The sequence below is a fragment of the Hydra vulgaris genome, chromosome 15, assembly GCF_038396675.1.
Source record: "Hydra vulgaris chromosome 15, alternate assembly HydraT2T_AEP".
Lineage (NCBI taxonomy): Eukaryota > Metazoa > Cnidaria > Hydrozoa > Anthoathecata > Hydridae > Hydra > Hydra vulgaris.
In genome coordinates this window covers 41,832,801-41,852,312 of record NC_088934.1, presented here as the reverse complement: position 1 = coordinate 41,852,312, position 19,512 = coordinate 41,832,801, and the positions used below count along the sequence as shown (strand labels likewise).

Below are 19,512 nucleotides of genomic sequence, written 5' to 3'. Positions count from 1 at the left end.
AAGGTAAGTAAAGTGAAGGTAAGTGATTAGGGTAGTCTAGTAAAATGAGTCTGCATAGTTAACTGTCTGAGTAAGAGATCAAGAAATACAAGTTTAAGTTTAGAAGTTATGGGCTTTAGTGCCAGTAGTATCAGTGGTGTTAAAGCCAAGGCATTCAGCATGATGAGTGTTAACTTCACCAATAACAACAATATTGAGGTGGAGAAGTAAAGAAAAAATGAGGCAAGAGAAAGAGCATGATCATGATCAGAAATTACATCTAAAAGAGTGCATTCTTGAACAATAAAGAACAAAGAAAAATGTGATAAAGTGAAGAGGTGTTAAGCAGAAGCACATAAAAGAATGGTCATAGGATTCAAACCTGATTTCTTGAGAAATAGGTAAATTGATGCTCAAGTTTACCCTCGAGCCAAGCATATGACTATTAGAGTCTTTGTGAATCTAATGATTGTGCTCTTCGATACTGAGATCTGAAGAAGGGACAGCTGAACTTAAATGAATCTTACAAAGAGAAAGCAAGTATAGTGAATCTTGTATGAGGTAAACTTTAACTGATGGAAAGTTCGTTCACAGACCACAAATTTTTGTGAAAGATATATTGAAACAGTTAGGTGGTGTTGATGGTTTTGTATGTTTAAAATTTTTAGTTTCTTAAAAGCATGGTTTACGTTTAAAGAGAACTTGACTCATTTACAGATAGAGCACAACATCCCAAGCAATTAGCTATGCAGTTGTCTCAGTCCTGCTAATTAACCTAAATTCGTAACATAGGGTTCCTTTTGCAGCCTTAATAATGCACACCAAAAGTATTAACAGGAACATCATACACACACAACATGGCACTGTTAATACTCTGATTTTTTACAGCTGTTGATGGAATCAACCTCTCTGAGAGCTACCAGAGAGTTCAGTAAACCTTATTACCAACTGGCCTCAGAACCATAAAACTGAGTTTTAGAGCTGTACCCTCGTTAGAGGGTACAGCTCTAAAACAGTAAGAGTTTCCAGGAGGATACTTAAGAGATAACAGGTAGAGATACCATCTCTAGCCTTTACTTAACCAAGAGCCCCAAAGCAGGGGAGTTTTAGCTGGATGCACTCAACTTTTTCCCATGATGAGTATTTTTATCGAGACACCATCTCTAGCTTTTACTCAACTAATTGCCCTAAGGCAGAGGTGTTTTAAGTTGGAGTTTATTTCTCATAGCCTTTGCCTAAAAAAGTAAACCTTACAAGACAACAGGACATGGGGCTGGTAGTACTGTATTACATGATAGCAGTAGCAGGGTGATCATAATAATCCTGGACCTGGATTTGGATAGTTCATAGAAGTTACTTCTGTAAGCAGTATTTAAAACATTAAACATGATATTTGGCTCTGAACGAAAATTGATTAATTGGCTCTTAATGAAAAAATCAGACTATTTTAGTTTAATATTGGAAATTTGTTATTAAAAAAGTTATAAAATAATCATAACCTGACTATCAGGTATTAAAGTCTATTGAGTATTTAGATTACTAAGTTATTAATTTGATAATAATGGATTGTTAGTTTTAATATTTTATCATTGGTACATTTTGATTATTGTCAATTATTATTGTCATCATTAAAATAAGAAATCCAATTATTATTCAAGATTAGTATCACAGTAATAGTAATAATAATAATAATAATAATAATAATAATAATAATAATAATAATAATAATAATAATAATAATAAAATTGAGCATTTGATTTTTTTTTTTGTTGGCCAGTTTATAAATTTAAAAAGAAATTTAAACAAATGAAATATTTTGATATTTGAAGAATTATTTTTTTGTGTTAATTTTTAGTACATTTAATGCAGAATGGTCATTCTAATGTTCAGAGAGGTGTTGGTAAACTCAATACACCTGTTATTGAAGAAACTCGAATACCTCGTTTAAACATGAGTGAAACTTTTGATTTGAAAGACCAAGATGAAATCAGACCTTCACTACGAGATCGTTTAGCTGAGCGACAAAAACAGAAAAATGATAGGTTGCATTCTGATTCTGATCCCACTATTATAGGAGTAGTATCACCATCAAAGTCATCAAATCAAGAAGAGTTTGATTACAGTCGGAAAACTAGTAACACAGAGGCTGATGCAGAGAATCGGAGAGAGTTGTTGCGTAAGATGTATAATGCATCTATTGATAAAAATGATCATGAGCCACCAGATATTAAAAATTTAAGTATAAGTGAATCATTAGCTGAACGCAAAGCTATGTTGCACAATGAAAAAATTGAAGAAGAGGTTGAAGATAAAAAAGTTGAACTTGATAGTTTAAAAGGAAACATTCAAACTCAAACTAACAAGCTTAGAGCTGAAACTGATAAACAAGAAAAAGAAAAAAAAGAGGAAAAGTCCAGTTTTTTCAATAAAGTTAAATCTGCAATTAGTGTAAAACCTCCTCAGGAATCTCCTCAGGATACAATGAATAATAAAGCACTTAGATCTTCAGAAGAAATTGAGTTAGAGAGCAAAGTTTTACGGACTCGAAAATTATGTATATTAGAATATGATTTTACAGACTTAAATGAGGCTGACGATAATGATTTTTTAGGAACTCCACCAAAATCTATGACTGTTATGTCAGTTGATGGAGGTCCTCCACTCCCTCCACCTCCACCAGGATTTGGTGCACCTCCACCACCTGGGATGTTTCCTCCTTTACCACCTGGAATGGGTCCTCCACCTCCACCCCCAGCTCCAGGTGTTCCTGGTCCTCCAATGCATGGGGATTTAAGCAATCAAAAAGGGCATGATCGGAAATATGTTCGTCTTTTTTGGCAAGAAATAAAACCTGGGACTTTGCAACAAGGAATGGACAAGACAATATGGGCTTCAATTGCACCAGTTGAAGTTGACACTAAAAAGTTAGAGCATTTGTTTGAAAATCGTGTGAAGACTATGACAAAACAAGACTCAATAAATGATAAAGTTGTTAAAAAGGAGATATCTGTGTTAGATTTAAAACGTGCACAAGCTATCAATATAGTCTTAACTAAACTGCCTCCAGTACGAGTTATTAAACAAGCAATACTAGATATGGATGGTGCTGTTATTGATCGTGATGGTATTGAAGTATGTGCTATATTTTTATTTTTATCAAAGAATATTTTTATTTTTATCAAAGAAAATCTTTTGGTTTTAATTAACTAATTTATAGTTGTGAATTGAATGAACTACATGTTTTTCTCCACAGAAAATTATGGTAATGATTCCAACTGATGAAGAAAAAACAAAATTACAAGAAGCACAAATTCAATTTCCTGACACACCTTTTGCTCATGCAGAAAACTTTTTAATGACACTATCTTCTATCACAGAACTATCAGCAAGGCTTAATTTGTGGAGTTTTAAAATGGATTATGAAACTAATGAAAAAGTAATTTAATTATCATTATCAGGTTATGTATATTTTTCTTAAATAATAGTAGTTGTTTTGGTTTGGTTTGTGATCTAAATAGTACATGTTTTTGTATAGTTATTTTGATGGTATATTTCTTATGTGTTATTAGGAAATCGGTGAAGCATTAAGTGATTTGAAATGTCTTTGCGAAGAAGTAAAAAAAAGTGATACATTTAAGAAAGTACTTGGTCTGTTGTTGTCTGTTGGAAATTTTTTAAATGGTGTCAATGTAAGTTTACATTATTATTGTTGTTATTATTAGTATTATCGTTATAACTAGTTTTGTAAAATAATTTATCAATAATTTCTATTTAAAAGATATCTGTATAAAAAATAGAACATATTATTTTTTACTATATTGCATATAAATTACTATAGAGCATAAAGTTGACCTAAATCCATAAGATTTTTTTCTTAAAAAGAAGTAAAAAGTAATAATTATAGTAATGAAAAAAACTTTTCATTGCCCAAACTCAAACCCTCGATGTAGTCGATGTAGCAGCAGTTAAGTTCCCTTGAATGTTTTCCTTATATTAGTATTTAATAAAGCACCCGAGCTCCCTATTTCAGTATGGCGTCAGACTGCCAATCTAAGTATACTTTTATTTATTTATATATATATATATATATATATATATATATATTATATATATATATATATATATATACATATATATACTTTTGCTCACCCAGATAAATGAATTTAAAAAAATAATTTTTTCATTGCAACCAAATATATCTTTTATATATATATATATATATATATATATATATATATATATATATATATATATATATATATATATATATATATTATAAGCATATATATTCGGCTGCAATGAATATATATATATATATATATATATATATATATATATATATATATATATATATATATATATATATATATATATATATAAGCATATATATTTGGCTGCAATGAAAAAATTATTTTTTTAAATTCATTTTCCTGGGTGTGCAAAAGTTGTCTATTTATATCAAAAATACTCTGTAAAAATTCCAATTCTATATGAAATTATCGTAAGGTGTGTCAGACTCATATGGACTACATAGTATGGAGGATGAACTAAGTAGAAAGAAGAATTTTTTTTAATTTTTGTGTGCCATGCTAGAAGCTACAATTTTTGACATGTGATTATGAAAAGAATCGTAAAATTACACCAAATAAAAGAATATTCTTTACAGATCAAAGAACAGAAAGGAAAATGGCTATTGGCAACATTGGTATTAAACAGGGTTGCAAAAAAACTTTTTTTTTTAAAAAAAAAAAACCATAGGTTTTTTTAAATACGCTTTTTTTTGAATAAGTCGTGTTTAGTCAACTTTTTCAATTAAAAAAAGCATTAGTCATTTTACTTGAGTAAATTATATTTTCTATTAACATTTCTGCTGTAATTCTTCAACCAATACATCATTATTTAATGTTCTGTATATAAAACAAGCATTGCTGCTTTTTTTACTCCCATCTTATTTCTTAGCTTGAAATGAATGAACCCAAACGTTGAAATAATTCTTTCATGTCCAGCACTATAAGCTGGTGCGTTTAACAAACCTTCAATATCCATGATAATGTTTCAGTCCAAAGATTTTATAAATTTCTGTCATACTATTGGTAATACATTTTTTAAAACAGGTTCACTATACAAATAGTTTTTATTGAATTCGCTCCAGCTTGATGATTATTTCGTATATATTTTATTATCTGTGTAACATGCCTGCTCACATTTTCAATGTTAATATCATTTGCTAAAAGATTTAGCATATGAGCAGCACACCCGTGAGTAATTATTCAGATACCTCTTTCAGATGACTTGTCACATTTTTTTCATATTAGCTGTAATGTCAGTCACAAAACTTTTTACTGTTTACTTTTTACTTAGCATCCAAATTTATGTGTTACAGATTATTATTGCTTTATTTTTTACTTTATGTTTTATTGCCTTTATTATAAAGATTATTCTATTGCTTCTCTTGCCAGTTGTGTAAGATATAAAGTAAAGGTTACTTACTTCATAAAAATTTTATTAAATTTTAGTTAATAAACTTCTATGTCTGTTCAATGTCATGTTATTGAACTTCAAATGTTTTAAAACCCATTATAAATGTAACTTATTTAATGTACGCAGCTTTTATTATATAAATATATATATATATATATATATATATATATATATATATATATTAATCATTAAGTGTTTTGTAATTATATCTTTTATTTAAAAGACACCTTAAAGCACTGAAAATGATTAACCTTAAGTACTTAAGTATAAGTTAAATAAACAGAATATTTAAATCAAAATGAAAATTAAAATAATAGTATTTACGCATATTAGATGCTTATGTTTTGATTCAAATAATTAGTCTATATGATATATTATATTATATATCAACAATAGTTATTTGAATATATGCATTATATACTATATTTTATATATATATATATATATATATATATATATATATATATATATATATATATATATATATATATATATATATATATATATATATATATATATATATATATATATATATATATATATATATTATTATAATACATATAGATGTTTTTATATATAGACAATAACTATTAAAATACAAGATGTAAGCGTTAAATAGAGTTATTACTATGATTTTATTTTGCAAATTAATGTTTATTATTATACACTATGTCAATTTTGTAATATTGATTAAAATTTGTTTGTATTTTAAACATTTAATTACTTCTAAAATTAAAATCACTAAAATATAGTTACTAAATGTTTAAAATGCTTTAAAAAAATTTCTATAAATATTTACAAACAAGGAAGTATTAGCAACTTGAGCGTTTATTAAAATCTTAAATAAAATAGTTTATTTTAGCATAACTAAAGTAGCATATGTTTACATCCACATATGTTTACGTTACATATATATATATATATAAACAACACTCCTAGCATGTTCTTCCTATCTACTCAGTCGATCTGTATATATAATAAATTCTCTCTCTATATATATACCTGTTGCTGCATTTAAAAGACAAATTGGCAATAACAAATAAATGACATACTGTTAATTTAATATATTTAAGAAACTATTTTTCAGAAGGATTTTTATGATTTTAACATCTTTATGATTTTAAAAGTGCATTCATATTTACATGAAAGGATTTATATGAAAGATATAATTCTATTTTTAAACACAACCTTTACTTTTCTGCTGAATATTTAAAGTTGTTTAAAAAAAATTAATTTCGTTTAAATTGATATTTTTTTGATTGGTTTAAAACCATCAACCCTGATATTAAAACAATAAAGTAAATAAAAAGAAACTTGCAGTTAAATTCAGATTTTATATATATGAAACAATCACAAATACTGAAACTTTGAAATTATACCAAGGTTGTAACTTGAAAAATAATTGCAATAATGTCATATTTAAAAATTAAGATGAATCTCCAATAATAATGAAGATGGTGACTTCATAACAGACTTGTTTCATCAGCTAATAATTTTAGCTCACCAGAAATCGTTAATTCTTAAATGTAAACTTTATTTCCAACATTAGCTCATGAATATGATTGATGGGGAGTTTCAAATTGTTCAGCTGCAGCATTAGCATCATTGATGTTGCAGCATAGTATTAGTTGATTATGGCATTATTAATGCACATTACTCATCTGATGTTATTGACCTAAATAAGATTTGTAGAGAAAGACAGAAAAAAATAAAATTATACAAGATGGGGCTGCCGAATCACCATCTTGTATAATTTTTATTTTTAAGGTTCCACCACTAAACTTTACACCACTAAAGCAACAGATTAAACAGGCCTAATCAACTATGCATTGAATAAAAGTGCTGAATCTCCAATGTTCAGATCGATTGAATTTTTAATTGAATCACTTAAAAACAGCATTCTGACTTCAGAACTGCTGCAATTTAAAAGCTTCCCATGCCACTCTCAGTTTGAAGAACGAGGCGTGAAGCATGTTAATGATGCCAGTAGAGCCAGCTGCTAACCTCAGCCTGATGGTTTTGTTCATGCAATATCACAATCAGCTATGAAAGTCATTAAAGCTAAATCTGATTTCAGCTATTTTTACAAAATGACATTTTGAAACAATTTACTGACATTAAACAAACTTGAACCAGATTTACTTTATTTTGTTTAAAATAATGGTTGTTCTTAATTTTTTGTGGCAACTCAAAGTTCTACAATTTACATAAATATATTTTCATTAGGTTCTGATATGATGTTATAACAATCATACAGGTTTATTATAATAGAAACGGAAAAACAAGATAAACGTGTTTTTAAACATTGATTTTTTTGAAAAAATCAGTTTAATGATAATTGTAGGTAATTTCTAATTTATCACTTTTAAATTTCTAACTGGGATTTTAGGGGATTTAGAATCCTTGGGATATCTCTAAATAATTGCCTTGAACATTGCAATTTGCACAGAGTATTTCTAATGTGAATGTCTGTTCATTTTAGAAATAATCTGCATGTCCAATTTTTCATCAACTTTTGCATGTCAAAGTTGAATAAATTTTTTTTCAATGTTTTTAATTCACCTTTTTCAATCAATTCCGATTTTATATTTAACAAACATTCTTGGTTCCTGTTGTAATTATTTTAATCTTTTCTTGTAGATATAATATGCATTTTTTGGAAGTATTATATATTTTGGAAATGATTTTATTTTGAATTGGTCCATTCTTAAATGCAAATTTATTAATTTGATCATTCATTTCTGATGAAATCTTTATTTATGAAACACTGTAAAATGAATAACATTTGCTAAGTAATTTTTGACCATTTTTCTATTTTGTAGAATACATTTGAAATTATATATATATATATATATATATATATATATATATATATATATATATATATATATATATATATATATATATATATATATATATATATATATATATATATATATATATATAAATGCGGGTAGCGGTGTTGTGGTAAAGCGCTCGCTTTATAAGCGAAAGGTTCTGAGTTCGATCCCCACTACGTCCCTGGTAGTATCGTGCTCAACTTGTTTCTCCGTGCAGCGGCATTGTTCGTCAAGGTTCGTGTTTCGGAGTTATAGAGTTGAGAGAGGGTTATAACCACTGTTAAGCAGCCTCCTCATCTGTAGCGGCCTTCTCGGCCTTGAGGAGGTGAATAAAAAAATATATATACACACGCACACACACACACTTATTCTGGTTTAGGTTGAATTTGATTTGCATACATTTTAGAATGAGAATCTTTACAGTTTTATTAATAGGATTAAGGGTCAGCAATTTTTTACCGACTTTGTTTCTATATTGCTATGGTGAAACATTTGTGTTAAAAATATTTTGTCAACTTTTTTGCCAACACAAAATAGTTTAAAATCTGCAATTTATTGCCAATCTTGTTTCTATGTTGTTATACTGAAACCTTTCTATGTTGTTATACTGAAACCTTTCTATGTTGTTATACTGAAACCGTGTTAAAAATTTTGTGCCAACCTGATGATAGAATGATGACCTAAAATCGTTTAAGGTTAGTAATAATTACTAACTTTATTTTTCTAATTCCAAAGACTGCGGTTTTTGTTAGAACCTGGCAACTGCTATTAGAGTTGAAAAATCTTAGATTTTAGCCTGTTGGCGGAAAAAATAAATGCAAAATTGCTTAGATTTTTAAAACATTTTTATTTTTGTATAAATATTAATTAAAAAGCATCTGAAAGATTTTTTTAAGATGTTGGAATAAAGTTTGATTACTTTAGTGCTAAAGTTATGTTACAGTTAACTATTTAACATTTAAATATATAAACTGTGTAGAAATTTACTTATATTAGATCAAAGGTTTCAACCCGCAATACCTAGAAAAAGTTCCCGAAGTTAAAGATACTGTACATAAACAGACTCTACTTTTTCATATATGTACCATGGCTATGGAAAAGTACCCAGACTCCTCAGATCTTTATAGTGAATTTGGATCATTGCATAGAGCTTCCAGGGTAAGGAATAATTGTCACGTATAAAGTAAATTTTAGAGTTAATGATAAATTAAAATGAAATTTCAACACCCTGGCTATGTTAAACAGCTTTTCTTTTTTTCTTTATTAGTGCGATTATGACAACATATATCAATTACTTAGAAAACTTGATGATATGTGCAAGAAATCTTGGGAGTATCTACGATTGATTGCCAAGCATGACAGCTCCTCACCTCTAAAACAAAAGTATTTTTTGATTTGTTAGATACAATACAAGATTTAATTTTTAACTTTTCGATTTAAACTTGGTTTAGATTTAAATTTAAAGAGTTTCACAGATTCTTGTATGTATTTTATTATCTTAATAATTGATTTTTAGGCTAACAGATTTTTTGGGTGATGCAGGAGAGAGAATTGCTATATTAAAAGTTGTTTATCGTAGGGTTTCGAACAGGTAGTTGTTTATTTGATTATTTTATAGTTGCTTTTTTTTTTTTTATTGTTATGTTAAATTTTCTTATCATATTAGATTTACAAAGTTACTTATGTATTTGGGAATGACACATCGCAATGCTAAAGAACTAAAGGTTTTTTTTTTAAAAACGCTTTTTTTTTTTAAGTATGTTCAGGCTCCTTTAACAAAAATATTTCAAATTTATTATATTTAGCCTCACTCGTTTTGTAAGATTCTCAGTGAGTTTTCACTTGAATATCGTACTGTTCGTTTACGTGTTTTGGAAACAAAAAAACGTAAGGAAAATCAAAGAAAGCGTACAAAGACAAGAGGAAAACTTATTACAGAGGTAATTGCTTTTATTATAAATGTCTACGCATGGAATTTATATCATTAATAATACTTACTCATAATTGGAACTGACTCATACACATTTGATTTCTATTAATAGTCTGAAAATTTCTCTGGTGCTACATCTGCAATTCCAATTCCAAATGAAAATAAAACCGAAGGTGAAGAAAAAATGCATCTCTTGTCTAAAGCTATTACTGAGGGTGCTGATCCTAGTTCTCTTTCCCCTACAAAGGGTAATGTATTCCTGTTTTACATTTATGTTAAGTTACTACAAAGGGTACTATATTCCTGTTTTACATTTATGTTAAGTTACTACAAAGGGTAATATATTCCTGTTTTTTATTTATGTTAAGTTACTACAAAGGGTAATATATTCCTGTTTTACATTTATGTTAAGTTACTACAAAGGGTAATATATTCCTGTTTTTTATTTATGTTAAGTTACTACAAAGGGTAATATATTCCTGTTTTACATTTATGTTAAGTTACTACAAAGGGTAATATATTCCTGTTTTACATTTTTGTTAAGTTACTAAAGTTTTGTTATGAATTTGATGAAATTTGATGAATTTGTAATTGTTACTTTTTAAAAAATCATAATGGTCACCTTTTATTTTTTATTGTTCTTCCCACAATTGCAGTCTTTTTTAAAAGCCCTTTCTTTTTATCCTTTGCTCAATATTGTTGTTAGTTGGCAACTCGAACATCACACTGAGTGGCTTGACTCTAGTACCGTTGATTATTGATAATAACAATAAACTGGACTACTTAATAATAAACTAGACAACCAAGAGAAATTTTTATATTTTCTCTATCTTTTATTAGGATAGTCTATCATTAAATTTTATATTTAAATACATGAAAGATTTCATTTTGGTGGCTTCAGAAATTTTCATTTTGGTGACTTGAGAATTCACTCCTCAAATATTCCAGTTTTTATAAAAATTGTTGAATCAAAACTCAAAAATCTTTTGCTTACTACAAATTTTTTATTTTAATATTGTTGATATTCCAGAAATAATAAATAGGAAGGCTCATACAAAGTCCTCTACTTTATGTTTTCTCTGGTTCTCTTTCATAACTAGCCTCTCATAGAAACCATATATACAATCCATTATAAAGTTTTGAGTTATGGATTTAAAGTAGGATTTAGGGCATGGAAACCAGTAACGAAAAACTGGTTTTTACTGGTAATTTTTATTCCCAAAAATTAGCGTTACCGGTTTTTTCTCAATCTGTTACCGCGGTTTTAAAAATGATATTTTGTTAATTAAATAATTTGGTATTTTGCTTTCATTTTAATTTGGCAACTCCTAAAAGATGCAACACAGTGAGAGAAAGCAGTTTTTTGATGAAAAAGTAATAAACACGAAGATGACCTTCATTGCAAGAAACAATAATTCCGAGGTATCGAAGCACTTCTTACACAGCAAGGATCTGCAGGTGGCAAAATGCAAAACTTGTAACAAAGAAATCAAGTGCGAAGGTGGATCTACCAGTGGTATGAGATCTCATCTCAAATTAATGCATCATATCGAGGCCGATGCTATGAAACAAGTATCAGCCAAAGTTGAACAAAAAGTTGGAAAAATTTATCACTTCTTCGTGACCCAAAAAGATTCCTTGGCAGTTGTCTTGTCCGAGTTAGTCGCCATTGATGGATTACCAATTCGAGTACTGGCAAAAAGTCAACGTTTAAGAGCGGCATTGGGAGCTCAAGGATACCACTTGCCAAAAGATGCAAAATCATTCAAAGCAATTATTATGAAGCACTGTCTTAATGTTAAAGACATTTATAAAAAACAGTTTGAAGAAATGAAGAAAAGCAAAATTTGTTTTAGCATTACTCTTGATGAATACACATCTCATAACAGAAGGTTTATTAATATTAATGTTCATGTCAGTATTCGGCATTGGAATTTGGGAATGGTAAGAATTTTTGGCTCAATGCCAGCAGATAAAGCTGTGACCATTGTTAGAGAAAAGCTAAAAGAATTTGGAATTTGTCTGGACTCTGATATTGTGGCAGCTACAACTGATGGAGCTGTTGTAATGAAAAAATTCGGAAAAGCTATTTTACCAACCCATCAATTGTGCTTGGCACATGACATCCACTTAGCAGTCTGTGATGTTTTATACAAAACAACTCTGGTCCAAGAAGTCATTCCTGATCTCGATGAAGAAGAAGATTTTGCACTTGATGATATTTCCATCTCTGATGACAGCGATTACGAAGATGAAGAAGGTGTTGGATTACAGGTAAGTATTATATATAATTATTTAAAAGTATAAGGCATTTAAATAAGATTATTTTTATTAAAAAAATCATCTTAATTACTGACACTTTCAGGTAGTAATTGAAGATGATCAACCCCCTGAAGTCCATCAAGATCTGAGACACATTATTTCAAAAGTAAGATGTTGTGTACGCCAGTTTCGCAAGTCTCTGTCAAAAACAATGATATCCTTCAAAAGCATGTTCTAGCTGAGTTTAAAAAAGAATTATCACTTATACTTGACTCAAAAACTAGGTGGAACAGTTTGGTGGACATGATGTCTCGATTTGTTAAGCTAAAGAAGCCTATCAAGATGTCCTTGATCGAAATTTCTAGTGAAATATGCTTCTCCGATGAAGAATTTAACACACTTGAAGAATTGTTTTCAGCCCTAGAACCAGTAAAAGTGGGAACAGAAGCTTTATGTAGACGAGATTCAACATTGATTTCAAGTGATCAGATTCTGAAGTTTATTTGCCTTAAATTGAGCATGCAGAATTCAACTTTTTAGCAAAGAGTTATTAGAAATGTTAGTCAAAAGAATAAAGGAAAGAAGAAATCCTGATATAATAAATCTATTGATTTATTTAAACGATTCAGAGGGCTTGGACAAGCAAGGGCAAAGTACGGATGCCTTTGACACTCCACAAGTAAAACGAAATGCCCTTGCAAATACTGCTGCCAAATTATTCTGTCGTCTGTTTGAGGAGAGCTACGAAGATGAAGATAAATCGGAAGAATGTCAAGAAATACCCAATATTGATGAAGGACAATCTTCCTTGGCAGAACAATTGGAACAGTCTATCAAGTATGCTCTGAAGTGTCCCTCTAGTTCAAAGAGGATGAGAGTGGGCACCAGTTCCAAATCACTGTTGAAGGAAATAACCGTTTTTGAGCTGACAAAAACTCGCACAAACAACTTAGAAATGCTGTATAATGCATTGATGGGTTTACCAGTAACTAGTGTTGAAGCTGAATGTTCTTTCTCAGCCAGTGGTCTTTTTGTTACAAAACTCATCAATGGCAAAGTATTCCCAAATGAGTTGAACAACCATTGTAGTTTTTTCTTGCAACTTAAAAATCAATAAGTAGCAATAATCTTCTCCTTTAACTAAAATTTTCTTACAAATTTTCTCCTTCAACTTTACTCTATACTTTTCCTAAAATATCCTTCAAAAACCGTCATAAATAACCACAAACACACATTTACAATTCTTTGGTTTTCTTTGGCTAAAAGTATTAAAACTATTAAATCCACAATGTCATTAAATGTTTTAGAACTTTCTGCAGCGGAATTACAACCATGCTGATTGATTGATTGATTAGTTTATAAACTTTTTATTTTAGATTTAGATTGGTATGATAGGTTTTAGGGATAGCTCTTACACGTAATTTTTTATAAACTCAAGTAAGTTTTTATGAAAAAGTAAATTATGTATTTACTAATAAATGTTGAAAGTAAATTTACATGTAAAAAAAGATTACTTTAAGAAGTAATTTACTTTTACATGTAAAATAGCCACACAGAAAAGTAATTTAATTTTACACTCAAAGTATATGTAGATATAATATGCATTTTTTGGAAATATTATATATTTTGGAAATGATTTGAGGTAAATTTTGAGGTAAAGTGATATTACATCACATAATATAACTTTACCGCAAAATGTAACTTTTACATTTAAAAAGAATTTATTTAAAAAAAAATTATAATACCTTATTTGTGTATAATACTTGCATTTTAAAATACATTATATAAAAGTAATATCAAATGTAAATAAAATTTACTTTTATAATTAGTTTTCTTGAGAAGACATGTTTTTTATATAAGTTTAATGAAATGGCTATTAAAAGTAAATTATATAAAATTACTTTATATTACTTAAGTTTACATTTTAAACAACTTTTAGTTACAACTAAAAGTAATCTGTATTTAAAAAGTAAGTAAGTTTACTTTTGGTTGACATTTTCTTTGAAAGGATATTATATAACAGAGTTAAATGCAGTAAAACAAAACTTGCAGTGAAGCATTGTTAGATAAATTTGGGGCGACAATTGGTCTGAACGGTTTTAAATATTTCTTCCCTGCCCACCTTAAAAACATCGATCTGTACCATACTCATATTGGCAATTAAAACCATTCCTAGCGCAGGAACAGTATCTTATTTACTATGAAAGCCATTCTTAGAGCCAATCCGTTTAAAAAAAAATTCGACTCCTGGCCGAGCATGGAAACATTTTACTACTCTTATTCTGGAAGAATTATCTTTTCGAAAATGTCCAGAACATATAGAATTCAGACAGCATCAGGAAAAAATTGCCCTATAAAATATTCCTAAATAGTTTTTTTATATACTTTGATACGCTTTAGTATCATTTTATCAATGTATCAGCTTTTTTCCTGCTAACATTTTTATTGTTTAATTTTAAAAAATTTATTTTATTGCTTATTTATTTTTGTTTTATCGACTGATTATATTTACGTAAGATTACTTTCAAAAACAATTTACTTTTACATATAAAAAGTAAATTACATTTCGATGTAAAGTATTTGTATAAGTAAAATCTAAATTACTTTTTAAAGTAAATTACTTTCACATGACTTACTTTTAAATTGATTTACATAGAAAAAGTATTTTTATGTTAATTGCTTTTAATAGTAATAATACTTTTACTTTAACAAGTAAAAGTTACACATTTTTAAAATTAACTTTATGTAAGTAATTTTTACATGTAATGAATTATTTTACTATGCTACTTTTTAAAAAATGAATTACTTTTAAATGTAAATATATTTGATAATTTATGTAGATAATTATGATAATGTAAATATATTATGATAATTTAATCTAAGTTATGTAAAGTAATAGTTTAAAAGTAACTTTTTTACATCAAAGTAAAAGTTCCCTATCCCTAGTAGGTTTGTAAGAACTAAATACAAAATATAAAAACTTCAAATTACAACTTTTACATCTTTACCAGTTTTCTCTCCTTTGGAAATTAATTTCTGATGGAGTGTTTAATTGCTGAGGGAGTTTTTGAAAATCTAATTCGGTTTTTACAGTTAATTCACTTTTTTTACAGATGATCATCGAAATTTAATCAATTACTTTGTATTATTAGAAATCTAATTTACAGTGAAATCTCGTGATAAATCATCGAATTACATCGTACCTCGAGAAACCTTGTAAGAATTTCGATGTTTTTATTTTTCCAAAATTTCTATAAAAGTTTTCCTGATTAATTACCGTACTTTATTTTGACTATCGGTCGCGTATTTTACGATGGAAAAAAATCCAAATATGCACTTTTGCATATAAACCGATGTATCACCATTGTAAATCTTGTACGAGATTCCCCTCGAGTCCGATGGTGGGAAGCTCTAATAAACACTGTGTCGTGAAATGACTTTTAATTCAAACCTTTTCCCCCGAGAAAAACCTTTGGGAGTATGATAGTACAAGTATGTAGGAGTACATTAGAGTTGGATTTGAAATCTTTCATCATTGTCCATGAAAGAAAAATTGATTTGAATTTTCGTTTTTATTGCTCTGAACAAATGAGTTACTTTTCTATTGAAAACATTTGAAACTTGATCTAACATGTTTATTCTATAAATAACCAGTGTACTAACAACTTAGAAACAACAACAAATAAAAAAAAACTTAATTTCTTCCAAAAATTAAAAAAAAAATACAGATTCTAACAGATCAAGCAACTTAAAAAAAAGGGTTACTCTTATTGATTATATAGTTCTTAAAAATTTATGTTGAAGGGTAATTTCTTACATACAGTATTCTTTACAAAGTATACATACAGTATTCTTTACAAAGAGTTAAAGGGAATGCTTGCCGTTTTAATCCATCAAACAGTTTCTCAATAGTGATAGTTGAAGTCGTGATGGAGTGATTCTGTTGCTTGCTCCTAATAGATGCCCAGTAAGTGGTTGTAGCAATCAATAAACTAATTAAAAACATAATCTTTTTGTTTTGGTAGTCAAGCAGCGAGGGAAGTTAAACATCTTTACCATTTTTCTAAGGCCTACTCCACAGTTTTCACAGATACCATTTGGGACTCTTTGATCTTTCACAGTTGTTAGCTTGACCAAAAACTTCTTAACAGTATTTAACCATAAAGTCAGTCAGTTGCCTGTTAGCTTTTTTTACACAGAAAAAACAGACAGTTTTTTGTTGTCATTGTGAGTTTTTACTTGATTCAGCATTTTAAATAGTTGTGCACTTGTATTTTGCTCAAAAGGTACATTAAAACTGTTTACAGGCCTTTCCTGGAATTTTAAAATCAATAAAGGGCCTAGGAACTCTTAATTAAGTTGCTTATCTTTGCTAGTAACTTATGTGATAAAAATATACAATTTTTATGTAAAAAATGTTTTCATTTGATTAATAATCTTGTCAATAGGCCAAAAATCAAAATTTTCAAATTGATTTTTGTTTCATGGACAATGATGAAAGGTTTCAAAATCAACTCTAATGTACTCCTACATATTTGTATTATCATACCCCCGAATGTTTTTTTCAGGAAAGAGGTTTGAATTATTTTTGTGGAACAGTGATAGCAAGTATTTAAGACGGTCTCTAAATCATTGTGGTCTGGAAATAGATTGTCCTGTTTTCGAAGCAGCCCTTTTTTATATTTTTTTGCTCCATTATTTTTTAAATAATATATCAAAAATAGAAAGAAATATAAATTACTTTATTATTTTTACTACTATTTATTTAAAAAAAAAAAATTTGTTCCCATACTTTGACTAAATTGACTTTTAGTCGATTTCAAAAATGTATTAGTCGATTTTATTCGACTTTATCGACTAGAAAACATATTAGTCGATATAGTCAACAGTCGAATTATTTAATAGTCGTAGCAACACTATTTAGAACATATAAAATATTACCCAATTTGGTTTGATAAACTTTAAAACTTATTTAAATACTCTGTGATGTTTTTGATTCATAAAAATATTACAAATTTTAGGTTTACAAGACACATTGCAAATGTGACACATTGACACAATTCTAGTGAATCTAAATATCACACAAGCCATTATTTTTATATATACTTATTGTGATACATACTATGTATGATACATACTTTTTATCTACAATATATGCAATTAGATATATATATCTAATTGCATATATTGTTGATAAAAAGTAGGTGCTATTAGAAAGGGCTGATAATAATTTATTATTATTTTTTTTTAAGGACGTTTTCGAAAAAAGGTTGGAAGCAATAATAACTTAGATAAACTTATGAACTCGTCAGGATTAAGTGGAAGTATAAGCAGTTATGATACCGATGACCAAACTGATCAAATGATGGATATGTTAGTCAAGTCCGCTACTGCTGGAGAGAAAAAGTCTCGCATACGTAAAAATCGTGCAAAGGATGCCAAATCAACTCGCAAGTCAGGTAATACATTTTGAATGTGAATGTATGGAGACTTTTTGAATCAAAATATTTTATACCTCATACACGCACACACAACACATATAAAATATATCACCTAGTATCCAGCACCCTGTAGAGGATTTAATGAGACACGCACACATAGAGTGATGATCACAGAAATCGCACTCCTAACGTAATATAATAAATAATATATATAAAAAAAAAGGTAAGCAAAATGGCAAACATTTTGCTTACCTTTTTTTTATTCTGAATCATAGTCATGCCACTGTAAAACATTAATTTTGTCTGATTTTGCAAAATACTGCAACTTTAAGCTATATTTTGTAGAGTGTGCCAAAAATACATTTTTTTTTATTTGTTAAAAATTGCTTAAAAATTAAAAACTTGACAAATCATATAAATTGTTGATAAATTTTTTATCGTTTTTTGATCTTACCCCTCGTGTCAATAACTTTCAAAATTTGAATAACTCTCAATATTATTTTAAAATCCTTTTAAAAAAAAATAGTCAAAGTTTGCTAAAGACTTACTAAGGAGAGTGAGGAGATCTTACTGAGTATAGTATGAGGACCTTACTGAGGATCCTTACTGGGGACAGTATAAGGATTTAGGAATCAATTTATTGAGACAACTATATACAAGTTGAATTTCATTTGGATGAACTCAACTTGATAAATTAGAATTTTGAGAATTTTATTTTCCTGGTATTATTTCCTGGTTTTTAATAACTTTAAGTTCGTAGAACACTAAACAACGGTTTGTCACCAGAGGAAATGAAAGTGTTACAACAACAAGCAATGGAAATGGATGATGAATAGTTTTCAACGCTTCAGTAACAATTTCTACCGCAAGTTGGTAGTGTTTGTATCTTATAAATACTTTTATATATGTAAATAATATTATTTCGTTTAAATCAGATTTACTATTAACGTCTTTCTTAAATTGAAAAATAGAAAATGAAAAACTAACAACTTTTAAAGAATTTTTGTATTTTTCTGTTTGAGTTTCGTTTTATTTTTACACATTATTTTTATATTCAAAATTTTTAATTATTCTTTTTAATGTGAAGAATCAAATTCTGTTTTTAAATATTTCTATGCAATTTTTTTAAACAAACACATTTAATGACTTGTTTTTTTTCCCTATCTTTATTTATGAAACAGATGTTTTTTCAAATGCGCTGTTTTTTTTTAACGAAACGCGTTTCTACATATATGACTTTTCTTTACAACTATTTCAAATGTAAAACGATTTTTTATTTTTTTTTCTAATATTATTATTTTTTTAATGATTTCGTGTGAATAGGGTTCATATTTCTGAAATAAAATTATTGAAAGAAATTTGTAGATTTTACATTTCATTTTAAATTATATTTATAGATATCAATATATAAGTTAAGTTTTTTTTTCATTAATTAACTTGTTTTATATTATTTAAACTTGAACCAAAAAAATAGAGTCTAAAATCATCGCTATGAAAATGTTAAAAGGCCGGGTGAATAAAAATTAGCGATTGCTTTTACTCAGCGTTTTTGGAGTAGTTGTTCAGCTTTACGCGAATA

The 19,512-nt window shown here is 28.1% G+C and overlaps 1 protein-coding gene across 2 annotated transcripts in view; it reads left to right on the top strand.

The window, feature by feature from the left end:
* LOC100198877 (FH1/FH2 domain-containing protein 3) overlaps positions 1–19,291 on the top strand; it is a 73,704-nt gene extending 54,413 nt beyond the window's left edge. The window contains exons 16-26 of one of the 2 annotated variants that reach the window (XM_065819105.1): positions 1,835–3,111; positions 3,233–3,415; positions 3,549–3,668; positions 9,297–9,458; positions 9,568–9,683; positions 9,817–9,891; positions 9,967–10,024; positions 10,106–10,240; positions 10,343–10,478; positions 17,745–17,951; positions 18,694–19,291. In XM_065819105.1, coding sequence (XP_065675177.1) covers positions 1,835–3,111; positions 3,233–3,415; positions 3,549–3,668; positions 9,297–9,458; positions 9,568–9,683; positions 9,817–9,891; positions 9,967–10,024; positions 10,106–10,240; positions 10,343–10,478; positions 17,745–17,951; positions 18,694–18,701 — 2,477 coding nt within the window. In that variant the 3' untranslated portion in view covers positions 18,702–19,291. Of the gene's footprint in view, positions 1–1,834; positions 3,112–3,232; positions 3,416–3,548; positions 3,669–9,296; positions 9,459–9,567; positions 9,684–9,816; positions 9,892–9,966; positions 10,025–10,105; positions 10,241–10,342; positions 10,479–17,744; positions 17,952–18,686 lie in introns of both variants that reach the window. The other variant, XM_065819104.1, reaches the window with a different exon arrangement.
* The last annotated feature ends 221 nt before the right edge of the window (positions 19,292–19,512 follow it).